This window comes from Diplotaxodon limnothrissa, linkage group LG9, assembly GCF_057381915.1.
Source record: "Diplotaxodon limnothrissa isolate DT_005_m linkage group LG9, D_limnothrissa_male_GT1.1, whole genome shotgun sequence".
Lineage (NCBI taxonomy): Eukaryota > Metazoa > Chordata > Actinopteri > Cichliformes > Cichlidae > Diplotaxodon > Diplotaxodon limnothrissa.
In genome coordinates this window covers 35,164,605-35,187,104 of record NC_140604.1, presented here as the reverse complement: position 1 = coordinate 35,187,104, position 22,500 = coordinate 35,164,605, and the positions used below count along the sequence as shown (strand labels likewise).

Here is a 22,500-nt window from a genome sequence, read left to right as displayed (position 1 = left end):
GCGTCAGGTTGAAACTGTTATTGTTAAAGTTTCTTCTACACTGAACTGAAACATTAGAGCTTCATTTATTTAAAACCTTTCAAAGCCCATTTTTTAAAGGCACGCTCCCGATTGTGTAACTAATTTTAAATCCCCACATGAGAATCAGAATCAGAATCAGAATCAGAATGGGTTTATTGCCAGATGTTGAGGTTTACAACATTAGGAAATTGCTGCGGTGCTTCAGTGCAGACAATAAGAATTAAAGTGCTATGTAGAAAGAAAGATATGTGCATGAGCTATACATGAGATATATACATGAGAATAAGAATTATGAGTGCTACGTAGAAAGATATATACATGAGTGCAGGTGGTGATCAGTGCCAAACATGAAATGATGCAGTGACACAGCGTAGGGTCATGTGTTAGTGGCGGGGACAGTCATGTGGTTATTGTTCATGTGTCCAACAGCAGAGGGGAAGAAACTGTTCTTGTGGCGAGAGGTTCTGGTGCGAATGGACCGGAGCCTCCTGCCTGAGGGGAGCAGGTCAAACAGACTAGTGCAATATAGTTTTTACACATGAAACCAGAGCTTACATGCATTCAGATCTGATCAGCTGTTCACAGCACTTTCTATGGTGGAAAAACGTCAGTACGAACAATCGCATTTCCACTATTACCTGTGAAAACCGGAAGTGATGTCATTCTTCATGGGAAGTGTAGTTCTTTTTCCCTGCAGAGCCTTTCAAATGTTTGCTGGTGTGTTTGACTTTGTTGGAAATACTTTATTTTGACACTGTTTTATTTTGCAAATTGTGCAGAATAATATTTTTGTTTTTCCTGCAGTTTATAAATTTCTCAAAAATGAAACTATGACGACACTCGAAATAAACCTCCTGTGGTTGGACTTTCGAACTTCTTTGCATTGACAGTTTTGAGGGACGCACCTCAGTAGGGATGTTCCTGTGGTTACTCTGGACTTAATGCATACATATTATGAAAATGTGAATTTAACGGTTGTGTTGATGTACAGCAAGTTGAAATGCTCAAAAACGTCACTGCAGCAGGTAAAAATATGAAGATAAACTCTGGTGGACTTGGGTCTGTGATGGTCTTTAAAGGGTTAATGAGTTATCAGTGAGAGTGAAAACCAGACGTGTGGTTTGTGCTCATGTGTCCTACAGTGATCAGCCCCCCCGGAGAGCAGCCCCCCTCCCTCGTTACTGCCTTCCTGATCTGTCTTTGTTGAACTACAGTCTTACGTTTGACCTGATAGATCACAGAACGGATCACACGCTCTACTTCCTCCTGAGATTCGGTCACATTTGTCGAGGCAGAGCACGCCTGCACGTGGAGGATTGTGCTGTCAGTCAGGTCGACCTGCACGTCACCTGATCAGCCTTTCATCCTCGCTCTGCCGCCAATTACCTCTCAACACGGCTCGCACCTGCCAGCCGCCGACTTCGCACGCTTCCTTCGCCGCTTCCTCCGCCGCTCTGGTTTCTACAGACGTGGCAGTTTCCAGTGAAGAACAGCCGCTGTGCATAAAGAAGATCCCGACTCGGTTTTAAAGGATCACGCCATAAGCTGGCTCTCCAGAACCAGAGAGTCAGAGTTTATCTGCAGACAGGTGGATAAAAAACAAGCTTTCGATTTCATTGGGCGCTCTGCGTTATCCTCTGTGATCTGAGCCGTTCTCAGGAACGTTCTGCTGTTCAGGAGGAACCGTGAGTCTTAAAGTCTGACTGTGGGTCTGAAGACGACATTCAAGGCAAGGAATAAGGGTCAAAAACTGCACTTCCTCTAATGTCCACTAGAGGCTCCAGCAGTGACTCGGTCCCTAAACACATTCAGAGTGTGGCTCACAGCAGTCACCTGCAGCTGCTTTATTCTAAGGTAAAACCCAACAATGCAGTCAGGGCAGCCTCTGCAAACGCTGAGGAGGAAGACGTCTGCTTTAACTGGAAGAAACCTGCAACAGAACCAGGCTCAGCGAGCGGCTTCCACCACTGACTCCATGGAAATAATGGACATAGTTAAGCCAGTGTGGGTGCCTTAAGTCTGCACTTTTTTAGTGGCCAGCAGGGGGCGACTCCTCTGGTTGTGAAAGGAGGACCAGAAGGAAATGATCCCACTGCTAAATCATGAAACACTTTCCTGGGTGGATCATAGTCAGCTCCAACACGGAGAGCAGCTTTATGAGTCAGCTAATGCTAATAATGCAGCTTTGGTGCATGAAAGACAGAGGACCAAAGATCGCTAATCAGCAATATCAACAGTAAACTACAAATCAAAGTAGGCACGTGAAGTTGGTGCCTACAGGAATAAATCCAGAAGGAAAACAAAAGGAAATAAAATGCAACATTTCCATGTAAAAAAATAAAAAAATAAGAAATAGGATGCAAAAAAGGTGAAAATTAAATTTAAAAAAAGGTAAACATTTAAGTAAAAAGTTTAGAAATTGAGTATAAAATTGGAAAAATGTAAATAAAAAAAGAGGAAAATAAAATTTAGAAATTGAAATTAAACTTAAAAAAATAGAAATGTAATAAATCCTGTAATAATCCTTCTCCACACTCTCCTGTCATCCGGTTTTAAATATCAGCAAAGAAGGCCAAACTTTTTTTATTTAAAGGGTCTGGGTGACAACAGGAATCATAATTATTTTAGGAAGTCACTCTTTCATTTCTGTATGTTATTTATTGTTGCCGTTTCGTTCATTCTGACTTCCAACAAGCTTTGAGTGACTGAGTTTATCTGCCAACATTAAATGTGAGCAAATCAGACCTTCATCTGCGACGTGTTTCTGTTTTATAAGAATAAATGAAACATTACCGTCTCTGTCGGGGATCTGCAGCCTCCAAATGAACCGTCTTCCATTTGTCTCGTTCAGAATTTCACGGCTCGTTTTGCATTTTATTTTCATACAAACACTTTGTCTATTTACAGCCGCAGCGTGTTTTCATAAAGCTGCTGAAATGTGTCAGCGTCGTGCCAATACTGTGTAATTATCAGCGAGCAGATTCCTGCCTGCCGTCACACCCAGAGGACGCCGCCGTGTGTGGGTGACAGCTAAACGTCTGCCTCCATCAAATCCCCAAACACGGCAGATATGAATTGCAAAGCGCCGAAATTGGCTAAAAACCCCTCCCTGTGTGTGTGTGTGTGTGTGTGTGTGTGTGTGTGTGTGTCTGTGTGTCTGTGTGTGTGTCTGTGTGTGTGTGTGTGTGTGTGTGTGTGTGTGTGTGTCTGTGTGTGTGTGTGTCTGTCTGTGTGTGTGTGTGTGTGTGTGTGTGTGTGTCTGTCTGTGTGTGTGTCTGTGTGTGTCTGTGTGTGTGTGTGTGTGTGTGTGTGTGTGAGTCTGTGTGTGTGTGTGTGTCTGTGTGTCTGTGTGTGTGTCTGTGTGTGTGTGTGTGTGAGTCTGTGTGTGTGTGTGTGTCTGTGTGTCTGTGTGTGTGTCTGTGTGTGTGTGTGTGTGTGTGTGTGTGTCTGTGTGTGTGTGTGTCTGTCTGTGTGTGTGTGTGTGTGTGTGTGTGTGTGTCTGTGTGTCTGTGTGTGTGTGTGTCTGTGTGTGTGTGTGTGTGTCTGTGTGTGTGTGTGTCTGTGTGTCTGTCTGTGTGTGTGTGTGTTCGTGTGTGTGTGTGTGTGTGTCTGTGTGTCTGTGTGTGTGTGTGTGTGTGTGTGTGTCTGTGTGTCTGTCTGTGTGTGTGTGTGTCTGTGTGTGTGTGTTCGTGTGTCTGTGTGTGTGTCTGTGTGTGTGTCTGTGTCTGTGTGTGTGTGTGTCTGTCTGTGTGTGTGTGTGTGTGTGTGTGTCTGTGTGTGTGTGTGTGTCTGTGTGTGTGTGTGTGTGTGTCTGTGTGTTCGTGTGTTCGTGTGTCTGTGTGTGTGTCTGTGTGTGTGTGTGTGTGTGTGTGTGTGTGTGTTTGCAGCATAGTTTCAATTTCCAATTTGCAATCTTTCCAGTGTCTCCTCAGCATATGTTTACTGTATCGCAGCCAGGATTCTCACGCCTACACACTTCCTGTCTCTCTCTCTCACACACACACACACACACACACACACACACACACACACACACACACTCACAGGTGGTCGGTGTTTCAGGTCGTCCTGCAGTCAGAGGTGAAGCTCCATCCAAAGTTATTTTTACCAGTGAATGTGAGAACCTGAGCGATCAGAGCGACTTTAAAGCGAGCTGCTGTCGGCGCTGAATTATTGAACGTTCTGAGGCAGAAAGCGTCAATATTACAAACACCTTTCATCTCAATTACATTTAAGCCGTACAGGTTTCTCCGCTCGCGCGGGCGGCACAGAGAGATGAGATGTTTTGTCTTGGACTCGGCTCGCCCAGGGATCCAAAGCCACGCCACGTGATTGGGTCACAAAATAATCATCATTCTGATTTTGTCTTGATTGAAATCTCTATAATTTAACATCATGTTTGACGTGAAGTGAGAATTCAGCGGTCCAGAGTTCCCAGTCTGAGGGTTCAGCAGGGGCGCCCCCTCATGTTGGTCTGTTAGCTCAGAACATTGGAACCGCCCAGTCGGTCCATGATGGCGGCAGGGAGCGCAGATGGAGACGCTGTAGCCCGTACCGCCACTGTTGTGTGTCTGATGGCTAAACGAGCCACGCCCACAGCACCGAACATGGCGCCTCTTTAAGTTGCATTTCTACGATAACCTACACATTTGAAAAGGCACCGCTTTTACTTTGAAGGCAAAGAGCACCCCCTAGCAACCAATAGAGGGTTTTGATGGTTGCAGGTAGCGGTTGCGGAACAGCTGTGTTTCCCTAGTAACCAGTGGTTACCAGGTAGATCTTGAATGGGCCTTTAGCTATCAGTTTGACACTGATTGCCAGCAACCTCCAGTAACCAGTCAAAACCAGTAAGGGAACAATACTGGCTGTTGACCAGTCTCCAGGTCTGAGGCCTAAAGCACGCCAGGACAGTAAATCATGTTCCTCCACGTGTGGCGACGCTGCAGTGCATCGTGGGTGATCATTTTTTACTTTGCATACTCCTGACAGTAATGCCTCATCTTTGTGTTTGTTGCATTCATGAACTTTAAGAAGTAGGATAATAAAAAGAGTTTGTTTACATTTAACCACTGCGCATGCTGCAACAGCTGCAACAGCTGCAACAGCCGCGGTTCTTTACATATGTTCTTTAAAAATGTGCCACCCAAGCACTAAATTAAGAAAAGAAACCTAGCTGAACCTCGGGGGCTAGCGTGGATGAATCCTCATGTGAGAGATTTGTTTGATGAGCTCCATCTGCTCTCAGACTTCAGTCAAATTAAACTCAACCTGCATTATTTTTGTCTTTATTTTGCTAAAAGTTTAGTTTCTTGCTAAAGTTCGTGCAGCTGGGCGTACCTGCAGCAGCTGATAAACACGCTGATAAACACATCCGGCTGACGGCGCGACGCCGGTCACCCGATGGGCTTCATCCGTGCTCACGGTGGTGTTTGTGGCGTCCTCTGGACTGTGGTGGCCTGTGAGCTGGATAGACTCTGTCGCTGTCATAAGCTTCAGGTCTTCTGACTCCGTGCAGATATTTCCGGCCCTGGCAGTGAAGGTCGTCGGCCTGCTGTACGGGAACTTCAGTTAACTTTGTGTTTTGCCGGCTCCACATATTCCAGCTGCTGTTTGCTGAATCTGACAGATCGGGGGAGAAAAACCGAGCTTTGAGCTGCCACAGCAGAGGATGATTGATTCGGATCGGCCCTCGCTGTCCCTCAGGACGGCGACGGCTCCGACCGATCGATGCACTGACCGACCGACCGGCCTCTTACATTCATAAAGAAGCTCCGAGCTGCCGCTGCCGGACTGGATTTCCATGAAGACAAAGAGTTTGCCGACGGCACAGAGCCTCCATGTAATATTAATGAACGATGAGAAGGAAAAAAGGAGTATTACAATGAAAACAAATAAATCAGGGAGGATAAATAATGCTCATCTACGAGCTCCGCTGCTGTTTCATTCACAAACTCCCTCACGTGAAGCCGGCACTGCTCAGGTGTTTCAGGTGTTTCCTGCAGTGCCGCAGTGACCCGGAGGCTCCTGGAAGGGGTTTTTAAAGCCATGATTAAAGCTGACGCAGGTTTAACTGGACGTCTGTTCTTCAAAGCTGGTTTCAGTCATGTGACTGGTTCAGGTGGGAAACAGGAAGCTGGAGGAGACTTTTTCTCCTTTTTCTTCCATCATACTCAGTGTGGTGAAGGCAGCTTCTCCCGAGCATCTCCCCTCGTTTAACTGGACTCAGAATAAAAGTAAAGTTTCTGTCGCTGCAGAGAAGAGAGTGTCTGTGTGAGCAGAGACGACAGCAGACTGCAGGAGAGGAAGAACAAACAGGATGATGGCCGCTGAGCTGCAGTACTGTGCAGTAGTGACAGTCTCACAGTGCAAACCTCTGGTTACGCTGAGAAGAAGAACTGCAGAGTGACAAACGGCTCCTGATATGAAGCGTATCACATCATCTGTAACATGGTGATGGCAGCGTTATGGGCGTGATCCGATGTGTTGGCGTTTTTCCTACACCATCATTGTAGTGTTGTCCAGGGTCAGTGCTGCAACTGACCAATCACATTGTCTGGATATTCAGTTAGCATTAGCCAATGAGTTAGCTAATGCTTTTAAAAACTATCAGTACCAAACCAACACAAGTAACCTAAATTTGACTAACAGCAAACCAGACGTCATCGTGTATTTATTGTATGTTTATTTATTTTTATAGATTAATAAAGGAAAGACTGGAATGCTTCCCGTTTGTTCCAGAGTTTTAATCGTGTCCAAATTCATGGGCTGCATCCTCCTGAGGACCCGGCCTTCGCGGTCTACGTGGGCGGGTCCTCAGAAGGTCGGGTCGGCCGGAAGTAAACAGCGGTGAAATGTGACGGTCTATCTTTCTGATTAGCGTCACCGCTGTCTCGGTGGAGTTTAATCAACTCGGCCGTCTGCTCCTTGCTGACGTCACAGTGGCTATAGGCTGTGTTTTAAATACAACCGTGATGCTAAATCTATGATAAGAACTCTACCGCAGCCTCATACGTGGGACCTTCAAAAAGCTACGATGGTGTTGAAATCAAGCTGAAAGCTTTTAAGGAGAGCGTTTGCTAATATTTGCACGGTGGCTACGTCCTTGTTTCCACACTCTGCGGCGTGAGCAGCGGTTTGTTGTTTATTTCAGTTTAAAACAAAGCAGTTTGGAGGCACATTTTACTTCCCAGACCATCAGTTTTATTTTGTTTTTCTTGTTAGCCTCTCCTGACAGCTCACTTCTGCTCTAGCATCTATAAATCAAGCGAACCTTTAGCCTTTGTGAGCACTGTGTGTGGGGTGCTGCTTCAACAGATGCAACAAAGATGGAGGAGGAGGAGGACGAGGTGACAGTGTAGGGGGGTTAAAGAGAAGCTTGGGGGGAGGAGGAGGAGGAGTGAAGATGGATGCGGGGTCGTTCCGGGACGTGCTGTTTTAAATAAACGTTGCTGTATCGACTACAGCGCCTGTAAATCCTGCTGCAGCCCGGCCGCCCCACAGGCACACTTATCATGACACACACACACACACACACACACACACACACACACACACACACACACACACACTCTGATGCATAGATGCTGCAGTCGCGCTGCTTTATGGCTGCATATATACAGCGTGTCAGGCAGATAACTGTCCTCCTTCACACCGCAGGTCATGAAATAACCGACGTTCCTCAGCAGCAGCAGAACCACGCGCACATGAAAAACTTTATCAATCAGTCAAACTTTATTAGTATAACACATTCGTACAGGTCAGCATGACTCAGAGCGCCTCGCGGGGGATTTATTAAGCCGATACGAGGACAGATCAAATGTAAACACAACAGTGTGAAGCTGGAAGTCAGAGTGAAACGAAGGAAGGTGGATTAAACTCGACAGGATGCTACAAATCTGAAATGATTCACGAGCGTTTTCTCAACCATCCATCAGAGTTTGGGCAGGCTCGTTTCCCTCGGGCAGATCCAGGTTTCACTGCGTTTCTGTGATAATTAACTTGAGAAGATTTGAAACTTGCTACAGATACATGATCCATAAAGCTTACAACCTATTATTGCTAAAGAACACACACACATTGTGTTCAGGAAGCACGAACCTGAGCAGTGAGTCGCGCCACACTGTCCTGAAGTCTCGCTCTATCGTATGAACTGTATGTCAGAGCTGCATTAATTATTCATGCCATTCAGTGAGGAGCTGGAAACGCTCCTCAGGGATTTGGGTCCATGTTGGCACAACAGCCTCACAGAGCTGATGCACATTTGTTTGCTGCATTTGTGATATGAATCCTGCTGCACCACAGCCCAAAGGTTCCTGAGGTCTGGTGAATTTGGAGGCCATTTGAGTGCCGTGAGCTCATCATCATGTTTTAAAACCAGGTTTACTATCTGAATGTCGCAGCAAAAACTCATCAAGCCGGGCGGCGTTTGGTGAGCTGTGTGAATTGTAACCTCAGTTCCCTGTTTTTAGCAGAAAGGCGTTGAACGATCCTCTGTAAACCCTAGAGACGGTTGTGTCCGTAAATCCCTGCAGTACTCTGTCGAGCTCATCTGGGATCAACAACCATACAACGTTCAAAGTAACTGAAATCCCATTTCTTTCCATTCTGATGTTTAAACTTTAGCAACTCCTGAGTTGGTGCCATGTGATTAGCTGATTAGATATTTGTGTTAGCAAGCAGCTGAACACCTGATACCTGCTGAAGTGGTGAGTGTGGTGTATACCTCAGTGTTAGTGCAGTAATAGCAAAGCTGACTTGGATGTAAAGTTCCATCAGTGTCAGATAGATGCTGCATAGCTAATTTACAGCTAGCTGGCTAACTGCCACCATGTTGGCTGTTACTTTGGAAAGCAAGTGTTACTTACACATCTTTGCTTTCTGCCACTGATATCTAAAATCTTGTGTAGTTTAGTTGAAATATGTGTCATGGATCAGTTTAGCTGCTTAAAGTAGCTAGCCAATTGTATCCGAGTTTGCCGGCTAGCTTTAACTTAGCTGCGGTGCCTGATGTTAGCTAACCTGATGTTAGCTAACCTGATGTTAGCTAACATCAGGCGCAATAAAGACGGCCTTTTGTCCTCTTGTGTGTCATTTCGTGACATTTGTGATTAGTCAACTCTATTTCTAAGCTAATACTAGCTAGTGTTGCTAACTGTTGGAGCTAAAAAGGGAAATAGAGGTGTTCTGAGTGGGTACGAGTATCTAACCCTTCACTCAAATTTATTGTGCATCGTACAGAAAAGACTCCACAGGCTGTTGGAGGCAGCAGAGAGATTCGGGGAAGATCTTATTGCATTAAAATAGTTAGTAATACATGAAGAAAATGTTAAAGTGCACGTTTATCATGGCAGTAGACTAGCCTAGAAGGTTTAGTCTCTACAAAGTAAGATAAAAATGATATACTTAGTCCATTATTGGGTGCATAATTTACTGTAGACATAAAAAAAAATCATGTAGTCATGCATCACAGGGTAACATCTTTAAAAATCTGTCATTATAAGGATAGAAGTGAGTTTAATGCTCCTCTACGGCTCATAAAAGATGTTAATCGATGTGTATTTTTACTGCGTTAAACCATCACCACTCTGCATTTCATTCAGGGAGAATAACGGCGAGAGGGGGGCGTCCCAGGTTGTGTAACTGTCTGTGCTGACGAGTGAGTTGTGTGTGTCGTGAACAGGAAGACAGACGTGAGCCGCAGGAAGTGGTCACAGTGCCAGAGAGGGACTCCCTCTGATGGGAGGGGGCGAGTGACACTGATGCGCCTGCAGAGGCGGCGAGAGAGAAGCCACCTGCTCATTCACACGCCGTCGGGTTTCCATCACTTCAGAGGACATCACATGACTTCTGTTCATTTCCTGCAGAGGAAACAAAACAGGTCAATAATTGGGAAAGACGCCATCATTGCCCCGGAGCCCTCCCGCCTACGGCTACCACCATCAGGCCGTCACTGTGAAGTTTAACCTTTAAAAATAACCTTCGTCCTCTCATTAACGTTGACACACACAGTACGGACGCACACACAGACTCGTACAGAAACAAATAGATAAATGAATTCGGGGACGTGCCAGACGTCAAAAGGTCCCTGAGTGTAAGCACCTGTTTACATGCAAGCTGTCCTCAGACGTGTACAACATATACTTATAGTTTTATTTAGATACAGCCGGACCTGAATCAAACCGTCTTCAGTTGGCTAATTTACATTTTTAGTGTTGGTAATGTCACTGTGTTGGTTTGTGTTTGATACAAAAATATTCCACTCCTCTGACTTTGACTGCTGTCTCTTTCTCCATCTTTGGTTTCTGCACAGGAATAATAAAAACTAAAGTGATCACTCAGGCTCCTGTATATGCAGCAGGGTTTGGATTAAACAGGATTCAAATGAACGCTTGGCCAGCTGGTTAAGATAAGATAAGATAAGATAAGATAGAACTTTATTAATCCCTCGGGTGGGTTCCTCTGGGAAATTCGATTTCCAAAAAAGCACAGCACCGACAGAAGTTACAGAGTTATACACACACACACATATATATAAATACAGAGACAATATAAATAAAATATACGAAGGGGATAAATAGAATAAATAGGAATAAAAATAAAAATACAAGTGAATTGCACATTTCAAGTATTGAGTCTATTGCACCGTTGACTATTTACAAAAGTATTGCACAAAAGGTATTGCACAGTGAGGTGCAGAGGCACTACAGCTTAGTTGTTCCCCCCTCCTTTGTCCTCCTGTTTCCCCTCCCTCTCCCCTCCAGAGAGGAGTTAAACAGTCTGATGGCGTGTGGGACAAAGGAGTTTTTAAGTCTGTTAGTTCTTGTCTTTGGGAGAAGCAACCTGTCACTGAACAGACTCTTCTGGTTGTTAATGGCCGTGTGCAGAGGATGCCTGGCATTGTCCATAATGTCCATCAGTTTCTTTAATGTCCTTTTCTCTGCCACTGTCACCAGAGTGTCCAGCTTCATGCCGACCACAGAGCTAGCCTTCCTGATCAGTTTCTCCAGCCTGGATGAGTCCTTCTTTGCTGTGCTGCTCCCCCAGCACACCACAGCATAGAAAAGTACTCCAGCAACCACCGACTGGTAAAACATCCTCAGGAGCTTCCTGCAGATGTTAAAAGACCTCAGCCTCCTGAGGAAGTACAGTCGGCTTTGGGCTTTTTTATACAGGTGCTCTGTGTTGCATGACCAGTCCAGTTTATTGTCCACCCACAGCCCGAGGTACTTGTACTTGTTGACCACCTCCACCTCCTCCCCCTCTATCTGAACCGGCAGTGGACCTTCTCTGGACCTCCCGAAGTCCACAACCAGTTCCTTAGTCTTTGAGGTGTTGAGTTGCAGGTGGTTTGTGTGACTCCATGCGACAAAGTTCCTCACCAGACTTCTGTACTCCTCTTCCTGATCATCCCAGATACACCCCATGATGGCTGTGTCGTCTGCAAACTTCTGAATGTGGCATAATTCAGAGTTGTAGCAGAAGTCAGAGGTGTACAGGGTGAAGAGAAGAGGGGACAGCACAGTTCCCTGTGGTGCTCCTGTGCTGCTGACCACAGTGTCAGACGTGATGTCCTTCAGCCTGACGTACTGTGGTCTGTCGGTGAGGTAGTCGGAGATCCAAGCCACCAGGCAGGGGTCCACCTCCATCCTGTTCAGTTTTTCTTGAAGCATACAGGGCCGGATGGTATTAAAGGCACTGGAAAAGTCAAGAAACAGGATCCTGACCGTGCCTTTTCCCCCATCCAGGTGTGAGTGGGCTCTGTGTAGGAGGTACAGGATGGCATCCTCCACTCCGACACCCGCCTTGTATGCAAACTGTAGTGGGTCCTGGGCATGTTGTACCTGTGGTCGGAGGAGGTTGAGGAAGAGCCGCTCTAGAGTCTTCATAAGATGTGACGTCAGTGCCACCGGTCGGAAGTCATTCAGCTCATTGGGCCGGTTTTTTTTGGGGACCGGGACGATGCAGGATGTCTTCCATAGGGCGGGCACTCTCCCCAGTCGCAGACTGAGGTTGAAGACTCGTTGTAGCGGCTCCCCAAGTTCAGCAGCACACGCCTTTAGCATCCTAGGTTGCATTAGCAGTTAGCATTAGCCTGTGAATGGGAACGGCAGTGATGCTGCTGTAGATTAACCTCTACAGCTACGTTCCTATGCTCACCTCCAGCTCTGTGTAGTGACCATAACAATGAGATCAAACCAAATCAGACCAAAGTAGCAGAAATTAGTTTCCTCTGAAGGGAGTCTGGGCTCCGCCTTGGACTGGATGAGGAGCTCCATCTTTTCAGAATAGCCCAAAATAGAGCCACTACTCCTCCACATCAAAAGGAGGCAGTTAGATGGTTTGGGTATTTGATTAGAAGGCCTCCTAGGTGATGTCCTACCAGGAGGAGGCCCTGCAGCATCAGGGCCTCCTTCTTCTGGAGGAGGCGGCTGCAGCAGAAAATGGATGGATGCTATTCGCCTGTAACTTTCCTAAACAGCCTTTCATTCTCCTCAGTGTTGAACTTCATTGCCTCGCTCTTTCAGGATATTCTCAAATGGTGATTTGATTGGCTGCTGATCACTCTGCCGTCTGCAGAAGTTGAATTTCTCTCACCTTTAAGCGCAGCCTCGGTTTAGCTGAGGTCCCAGAGCGTCCTGCCTCGGATGGACGTTTGCTGGATGAATTTATGTCCGGTACAGTACGTCTCTGTGCCTGCAGGCCTCTCCCTGCTCCTCTCTCCCTCTGCAGTGTGTAATTTACCGCCTCTCTCCATCACGGCGTCACTTTTTACAGGCTGAATGAATCCCTCTGCACTAAATCCGCTGCTGGAGAACGCCTCTGTGTGCGTTTGTGTGTCGCTTTACGTCTTCGTGTCACTCGCACGGCGCTGAACTTCACGTCTGACTGACGTCCGTTTCATCACGTGCGCCTGCGCGTGCGTGTTCACGTGACACTGTAACCTCGGCGCCCGTCGGGTTTGTCTGAGGCGCCGTGTTTCCCGCTGTCTTCGTTTTTTGTCACATCCAGACTTCTTTTCTCCGTCTTTCTGACGCGCGTTGGACTTTTTTCCCTTTCTTGTCGTGTTTGGACGGAGCGCCGCAGCGCGTCCTTGGCGCCGTCTCTCTTGCCACCTTTCTTCAGCTGGCAGCTTCAGAAGTCACATCACAGCTTCACCGTTGGCTGCAGCCCGATGCTGGTTAGTCAGAACAACTTACTGGCAGCCAAACAAGGGAATTTCTCAGCAACTTTCACACATGATGAATCATGTTTCACTTCCTCCATCGCCACACATTTTATCTGCAACAGTAATTTGTCACATTTCTCTTGTTGGATACTTTATTTGTTCATTTATTAAAGAAACAGCGGAGTGTGGAAACGGTTTTTACCCACCGCCGCACACAGATTGGACGCTCGCCTTTGACTCAGCCACTCATGTGCTCATCTTTAAAAGACTAATCTTGGTCTGAACCTTAAGCCTTGCTCAGAAAAAGACGTGTGGGAAGTTATTTTTGTTGTTTCAGTACGTGTTCCTTCTTCTGAAGCCTGTGCTGAATTTGGAAAAAGGGTGTTTGAATACACGCCTCCCTCTGCTGGGACTCGGCTAAAGAGTTTGTCCAAGTCTCTTGATCGCACGTGGACATCGCAGGCCTCTGCATGTGAAAGTAATGAAAGCTTGAGTACGTCAGGAAATCAGAGATTGTTTGTGACAAGCACATTTGTGAATCGGGCGTCTCAGCAGGTCCACCAAACCTCCGCCTGACCCTCATCAATCTGCTCCTCCTGTGGGTGGAGGGTCGTTTCGACTGATCCCGATTTTGGCTCGATGAGTGACAGGACGTTAGTGGGTGGATGGATCCTTCAGGCACACTCTCGACCGTTTTAGTTTGCGACAGCAACCCTCACTCTAAAGCCAGTCCTCCACCTGCTGCACCTCACAGAGGACCTCCATGTCAAAGGGAGGACTGCAGATACCCACTGCAGTCTGAGACGGAGGACTTGGAGTCTGTCCCAGTGTGCACTGAGAGTCTGGAGGTTTAGAAAAAGTCAAAGAGGGGAAAATCTGCAGCTCTGGAGGAATAAACTCAGCAGCTTTGTGATCTCTGTGCTCTTCGCATGAGACAAAAAGGACGACGACTCACAGCGTCGTGGGAAACATCTGGGTTTAAACAGAAGTCTTATTGGTAAACACCTCCGAGCTGGAGGGAATCATCGTTTCCCTGAAATCATCTGCTCGGGGGAACGAGTTCCTGGCACTCTCTCCATCCTGTTTTCCCAAATTAAATGTTCCAGAAGGTCAACAGCCGTGTCAGAGTCTTCTCAGACACACCGACTCCAGCTGTTAAACATCCTAATCTGTGTGTGTGTTTGGACACGGCTCGGGGTGAACGAACATGGAGCTGCGAGCAGAGCGGCGTGGTTACCCGTACACAGCCGCTCTGCCACAGGACTCATTAAAATTTGATCTGATCTAATGTTTTGCTTTGCTCGACTTCTCGACTCTGTTTAAAAAAAATCCTTTCCTTCTTTAGAGTCTCTCTCTTCCTCTCTCTGCTCTTGGGTATATTCATTTGGTCACTATGATGAGTGACCTTTGACCTCACTCAAAGGTCACTCAGGTGTGTAACCTGAAATAGAAACTAAGAGCAGCTTTTTGTTTTGTAAAGGCTGAAGATTGAAGTGATATTAAAACATAAAGGAAATGAAGAAACACGAACGTTACAGTCTGATGTTTGGTTGACCCATCCACCAACCCCACCTCCTCCTCCACCTACAGGGAGCTCTTTGAGGTTTTGCTGAGACCTTTGAACTCTTCCAAACTTCAGACCGTCACAGCCAGATTAAAAAAGCTGAAACAACAGCCTCACAAAGCTCATGAGCCCAACAGGAAGTGTGTCCATCGTTGTTTTCATCGATTGGTTCTGATCTTCTGACAATCTTCTCGTTGGGGATGATTCTTCATTTTCACACTTGCTGATGCTGTTACACTAATATGATTATGATGGATTTCTTTTTGCCACAGTCAAAAATCGGAGGCACTACCAAAGCGTTGTGTAATGTTGTTTATAACTCCAGAAATATTCTAAAATCACAATAATTTATTTCCTTCTCTGGAAGCTGCAAACTTTCGTTCAGCCGGCGGTCCGTAAAGCGCCTCGTGTTTCCATCCGTCCGTGGTAACTGCAGCTTAATGCCAGCTCTGCAGTTTATTACATAAACCATGTGTATTTACTCTACATGTGTGTCCGTGTGTGTGGGCGCTCATATGTGCATGTGTGGCGGCGGCGTTTGGCGCCATGGGAACAGGCATATGGTGCTGATCGCATGCTAGGAAGGTCAGCTCCGACGAGAGGAAAAAGGAAGAGACAGAAGCTGAGACGGAGGCAAGTTTTGGACGCATTTTCAGAGTGACGCTCGAGAGAAGAAAGATGGAGGTGTTGTGTCTTAAAAATCATTAGACTGAACCCCCACAGAGGGACAGCGGCAGGTACGCCCACTGCAGGGCGACTGGATAGGTCACATGACCTTTAGTCAGAAGGATGACAGACGCCTTCACGTTTCTCTCAGGTCCACAGAGAGATTGAAGATTTTACTCATTTTACTCCAGCGTGTGGCATTGATCAATAAATCAGTAAAAAGCTGTTTCAAAGCTTTGGTATAATATAAGAAAGTATCTTTATGAAGCTCAGCAAACCTAATAGAACAAAAGACAATGATAAAATCAGTGTAACAAAAACCAATCAGTGCAAATATCAGGATGTTATTAAAGTGACTTTTTATGTATTTATTTGATCGAATGGCCGACCTGGACTTCATGACATGTTGCATTTCAGTGATCGGGAAAGTATCACTGACTAAACCTGGGTCGAGTCAGAGCTAGGCTGAAGCTGGAAGATGCTTCCTTTCAAATCAAGTCTCTAACACTTCCTTTGTTATAACATTTCTTTTAGTGTTTGCCAAACAGGTCAAAATGACCTATGAGGAAGTGGATCTGAACCTGATGCTGACCCCAAACAGGTCACAGAGTAGGAGGAGCTTAAAAAGATATCAGAAGTTATTGGGAATGGGAAGAGTTCAGTACATTTAAGTCATTGGTGTTTGTGAACATAAGCAGTTAAAACATGGACGTAGTTTCCAGGTTTGAAGGCGATACCTGTGGTCAGGCTTCAGAAAGGAGGATTATCCAGGGTAGGCTCGTTGGTTAATGACTTTAAATTGACACGTCGTTAGCCAATGAGTGTTTGGTGTCACCGTTAAATTCCCCTCCAATTTCAAAACACTGATATGGGGAAAACACTCACCTCGAGACTTGAGAACAGGATGCAGTAACCCAGAGGGTGGCGTCCTCTACGTCCATCGCTGATGCTGAACAAGAAGCTTTTTAGTTTCTGGTCTTGCAAAGATTGTTGCTGGCCTGGACTGTGGAGGTGAACCTGCTCAGCAGCTACCTCCTTCAACAGCTTAGTCTAACTGTGTGGTTTAAGATGAGGTAAGATGCCCTTATTCGTCACAGAGTTGTTCACATTGTCACAGCAGCAGAGTGGACAGGGCAGTATATATTTATGCTGTTAGTGCAATAACTAAGTGTTGTCATCAGTAAAGCTCACACAGACATCCAGAAAGTAATTTATGAATTACAGATTCCACGTTATTAAAACATGTAATAGAAACATAAGAGGACCCGAAACGCTGCCCTGAGGGACTCCACATGTCAGATGTTAACTTCTTGATCATTTATCCTTGAAGCCTTGACCGTCTGAGGACAAATATGAGGCAAACCATTTCAGGTTGGACCCACACTGACCTCCCATCATTAAACTGATGCTTGTTTTCCTCTCTTTGCCCCTCAGGCTTAATGTTTCAGTTCACAGAAGTGTATTAATATCTATGACGCTGACAGTAAAGCCCACAAACACATTAAAGCTCCACAGAGAGGACGTCTGTTCTGGTCTTTGCATAACCTTTCCTTTAGCGCCAGTTTTCAAACAAATTATGAACAGTGTGTACAAGACAAATCATGGTCGAGCTGCCGTGACCTTTACCGAATATATTAATGCTCCTCTGAGGAAGAATTTGTTGATTTGTCAGCTTTTATTCTATCTTTGTTTGGTACTGTCTGGCGTGATGAATGGTGAAGCCTGTGGGCGATTCAGGCTGTGTCACCTCAGAGTAATACCTCTCGACTCCATCATCCTGTTAAAGTCAGAATAACCTTGAGATGTGTTTTCTGGAAGAAACAGGTTTGTGTGTGTGTGTGTGTGTGTGTGTGTGTGTGTGTGTGTGTGTGTGTGACCTCCGTGCTGGCCTGTACGGTTCAGTATAATATGACACCAGCTGCAGAGGAAAGGTAAAAAGCTTCTTGGATTAAGGAACAATAATCCTTTCTGCTGCAATGCCACTGCAATGCAACACCCTTTGTCTTATTCAGGGATGCTCCTCAAGAGTGTGTGTGTGTGTGTGTGTGTGTGTGTGTGTGTGTGTGTGTGTGTGTGTGTACAAATATTTGAGGGGTGTGGGTAAAAGGGCGATGGTGTCGCCTCCTGTCAGAGGATAAATGATGGAAAGCAGTAAAAGGATGGCGCCTCGTTTTAACCTTTGCTGTTTTCAATGTTTGTCCATTAGTGCAATTATAAATGAAGCCGGCAGCCGCAGCGCTCACCTGATCTGACCTCCGCTGAGACGCTGCCGTTTTATTTTTACGCTTCTGATTCACGTCCTCCTCATTTCCCTCCCCACCCTTTTCACCGCAAATGATAAATTCGGAGACTGAAGCCTCTTTGATTGATCGGCGAACACCTGAACCCGGCAGCAAACAGCAGGCAGTCGCAGTCAGAGAGGAGCGGGTGAACACGGCGGAGCATTTATGAGCTGAAGAGACAGATATTTACCTCAGGAGTCGGCCGAGACCTAAGCAGACCTTAAGAGAAGCAAATATGAGTAATCAGATGGAGAAACATGTCATTCTGTCCCTGCTCATTCAGAAATTGAGCATCTTTAGGAGTTTTGCTGCCCTTTAGTGACCCAACACAGCCCCAGGAAAGCTGTTTTCAATACGCTGATGGCATATGATTACATATTATTATTATTATCAGTTTAACAGGAATAGGAAGGGAAGAGGCAGTCCTGTCAAAGTCCAGTACCTGCTGAGATTCACTCCGACTCTGACTGCAGATGGATCTGAAAAATCAACAGCTATGAGGTTATAGTTGTTATAGTTTCCCCGAGAGTCTGATCACCACAAACTGACTTGGCTCAAAGTCGGACTGCGACTGTTTGGAGACGGGCTGCCAGGTGAGAGGCAACCTGTGCAGTCATCGTGCAGTGTTGCACACTCGCAGCCTACTGCAGAGGAGACAGACAGGCCACGCCCATCGCCACAAACAGATTGTTGCAATGTGTAGATGATCTGTGTTTAGCAGCAGCTGTTTGGAGACTGGTTGCCTCCCACCAGGCGACCGGTGCAATCAAAAGTGCAACATCTTCCATCTCTAGGTGACCTTGTTGCCTGGCGCCATCTTTTGTTTCCTAGTTTATTTCCTCGTTGCTTTCCAGGCTGTCGAAACACAAACAGACCTTTAAACAAACGTCCTTCGCGTTTTTCAGGTGACGTTTTCATGGCGATAAAACTACAGCTGATGTTTGTGGCTTTTTTGATGTGTTTATAACATGAAACCAACATTTTCCACATATTTTATTGACCTTGTTTTGTCCTTGCAGCTTCGTGGATTTGTTATCATGATATTCGCCCCGTCAGTCCTCCCTTATCTTCAGCCTTGGCCCCGCCCTCTTCTTCGCCACCTCCTGTCAGAGTTCTGGCCTAATGGCTGCGCAGCGTCATGGAGACAGCTGAGCACGAAGGGCCACGCCCCTCAGTCTGTGATTGGTCAGGACTCGGCGCAGGTGTTAGGCCAGTCATACCCGCGTGATGACTTCACCAACGTCACTCCAAAGATCTTGGAAAAGGTGGGCCGCAACCTCCACAACCAATCCCATCATCCTCTCTGGCTGATCAAGGAGCGCATCAAAGCTCACTTCTACAGGTAGGCAGCGAGTGCGGTCGTCAGCCAGGTGTTGTGTTCAGTTTAAATGCTGACTAACTCTCTGCAGGCTCCGTGGGTCTCTGGGGACGGCCGAGTGTAAATTTGGCTGCAGTGAAATATCGTTAAAGCTGCTGCTGATTCTCGCCATCAGAAATCTATCACAGCGACGGCGAGCGCATTAATGCTGCATTCAGAAGTCATTAAGCAGTCACTGCGAGCGTGAGCTGACATTGGTTTATGGCTCTGCCTTTTAGCAGGTCGTGAACTTTAGTCTTTAGAAAAGCCTGTGTGCTCTGATAGCAGCAGATGACGAGGAGACCCCAGAGCTGCTGGGTGATCTCCACGCTGCTCCTCGCTGCTCCTCATTACTCCCACTTTCCCTCCTCCTTGTTCCCTCCCTGACTTACACCCTGCCTGCCCACCAGCCTTTGTTTGATCGATAAAACTTTAAAACATCTAAAAAGCATTTAGTTTTCGTTTATTTGTGACAAGGAAAGCATCAAATTTTTCATGGGCCACATTATTAGGTACACCTCTGGAGGTATTTTTAATCCACTGCAAACCCCTCTGTCACAAACTTTCCACTCACAAAGGGCCCACGGTTCCAGTTTTTTACTTTATAATTGAGGGTTGGGTGGAGTTAGGGAGGGCATGTTAGCAGGCAGCGAGGGAGAAGGAGGTGAGAGCAGAGACTCTGTTGTAGCTGCAGAGCAGGAGGAAGAGAGGAAACCTCAGAAGGTTCATGGGTGGAGTGAAGTGCAGAGGGTTGGTGTGACTGAGGAGGATGCTGGGAGCAGCTGAAGGAAGAAGAAGAAACAAGAACAATCTAACGGAGCAGACACGTCTTTGATACGGACGTTGGCGAAGCTCATATATGTGCGTGCAGATCATCTATGTGCGTGCAGATCATCTACAGTGGGGCAAAAAAGTATTTAGTCAGCCACCGATTGTGCAAGTTCCCCCACCTAAAATGATGACAGAGGTCAGTAATTTGCACCAGAGGTACACTTCAACTGTGAGAGACAGAATGTGAAAAAAAAATCCATGAATCCACATGGTAGGATTTGTAAAGAATTTATTCGTAAATCAGGGTGGAAAATAAGTATTTGGTCACTTTGTAACATAACCTTTGTTGGCAATAACAGAGGTCAAACGTTTACTATAGGTCTTTACCAGGTTTGCACACACAGTAGCTGGTATTTTGGCCCATTCCTCCATGCAGATCTTCTCGAGAGCAGTGATGTTTTGGGGCTGTCGCCGAGCAACACGGACTTTCAACTCCCGCCACAGATTTTCTATGGGGTTGAGGTCTGGAGACTGGCTAGGCCACTCCAGGACTTTCAAATGCTTCTTACGGAGCCACTCCTTTGTTGCCCGGGCGGTGTGTTTTGGATCATTGTCATGTTGGAAGACCCAGCCTCGTTTCATCTTCAAAGTTCTCACTGATGGAAGGAGGTTTTGGCTCAAAATCTCACGATACATGGCCCCATTCATTCTGTCCTTAACACGGATCAGTCGTCCTGTCCCCTTGGCAGAAAAACAGCCCCATAGCATGATGTTTCCACCCCCATGCTTCACAGTAGGTATGGTGTTCTTGGGATGCAACTCAGTATTCTTCTCCCTCCAAACACGACGAGTTGAGTTTATACCAAAAAGTTCTACTTTGGTTTCATCTGACCACATGACATTCTCCCAATCCTCTGCTGTATCATCCATGTGCTCTCTGGCAAACTTCAGACGGGCCTGGACATGCACTGGCTTCAGCAGCGGAACACGTCTGGCACTGCGGGATTTGATTCCCTGCCGTTGTAGTGTGTTACTGATGGTGACCTTTGTTACTTTGGTCCCAGCTCTCTGCAGGTCATTCACCAGGTCCCCCCGTGTGGTTCTGGGATCTTTGCTCACCGTTCTCATGATCATTTTGACCCCACGGGATGAGATCTTGCGTGGAGCCCCAGATCGAGGGAGATTATCAGTGGTCTTGTATGTCTTCCATTTTCTGATGATTGCTCCCACAGTTGATTTTTTCACACCAAGCTGCTTGCCTATTGTAGATTCACTCTTCCCAGTCTGGTGCAGGTCTACAATACTTTTCCTGGTGTCCTTCAAAAGCTCTTTGGTCTTGGCCATGGCGGAGTTTGGAGTCTGACTGTTTGAGGCTGTGGACAGGTGTCTTTTATACAGATGATGAGTTCAAACAGGTGCCATTCATACAGGTAACGAGTGGGGGACAGAAAAGCTTCTTACAGAAGACGTTACAGGTCTGTGAGAGCCAGAGATTTTCCATGTTTGAGGTGACCAAATACTTATTTTCCGCCCTAATTTACGAATAAATTCTTTACAAATCCTACCATGTGGATTCATGGATTTTTTTTTCACATTCTGTCTCTCACAGTTGAAGTGTACCTCTGGTGCAAATTACTGACCTCTGTCATCATTTTAAGTGGGGGAACTTGCACAATCGGTGGCTGACTAAATACCTTTTTGCCCCACTGTATGTGCGTGTAGATCATCTATGTGCGTGCAGATCATCTGTGTGCGTGTAGATCATCTGTGTGTGTGTGTGACTCGTGTTACATATAAGTACAGATTTCCTCAGTGTGGACCTTAAATCATCTGTTTATACAAGAAGTTAACGTGAGTTCAAATACAGTCGTGATGTGACCTGGTTTTGACGCAGCTCATCCTGTTATTGCTTCATCAGCAGGATTAAACTGTCTTCAGTGTGTGTGCTCACTCTGACGGTGTTTCTGACCCGCAGCTCGTACATCGGCCGTTCGGGAAACCCCCTCTTCTCCGTCCACGACAACCTGAGTCCTGTGGTGACCACGGAGCAGAACTTTGACAGGTCGGCAGCTTCCCGTCACATTATCCACTAATATCACTGAACAGAGACGCTGCTGTGGTCTACTTTATCTTCTTTATGCTTTTACACAACTTTTCCTTTGAAGGTGAACGTTCATCTCTGGTTTTGCACTTTTTCACTGTGGCTTCACGACCAAAGCGACCCGACTCCAACAACACAAAGGACGTTGTCCAGATTCATGTTTTCTTAAGTGTTGTCACAAAGACGCTCAGAGTTGCTGGCGGGTCACGTTCCTTCTTACAGGCTCTTTCCCCTGATTTCCACAACACGTTTCAACAAGTTTGTGCAGATCATTGGCTGAATGTGCGTGACCCCCTCAGCTCCAGCGGAGGTCAGCGGTTAATTATCCGACTCATTAAAAGCCCAGATTCCATCGAAACAGGGACTGTGATGGACCTCGCTGTCGCTCCATCAGCTGTTCTGATTTATCGAGTGTTACTTTGTGAGTCTTTGTGTTTTGCTGACAGCTTGTTGATCCCGCCCGGACACCCCAGCAGGAAACGAGGAGACAACTATTACCTGAACAGGTGAGAGCCGATGTCTTCTGCCGCGAGCGCTCGGCGTCCTCCATCGGCGTCACTAACCCTGTTTTTA

At 46.4% G+C, this 22,500-nt stretch overlaps 1 protein-coding gene across 1 annotated transcript in view; it reads left to right on the top strand.

Annotated features, from left to right (window-relative positions):
- The window catches only part of fars2 (phenylalanyl-tRNA synthetase 2, mitochondrial), a 142,058-nt gene that overhangs the window by 21,482 nt on the left and 98,076 nt on the right, over positions 1 to 22,500 (top strand). Inside the window, exons 2-4 of the mRNA XM_085363182.1 lie at positions 18,718 to 19,040; positions 21,802 to 21,888; positions 22,374 to 22,433. Coding sequence (XP_085219308.1) covers positions 18,736 to 19,040; positions 21,802 to 21,888; positions 22,374 to 22,433 — 452 coding nt within the window. The 5' untranslated portion in view covers positions 18,718 to 18,735. The remainder of the gene's footprint in view (positions 1 to 18,717; positions 19,041 to 21,801; positions 21,889 to 22,373; positions 22,434 to 22,500) is intronic.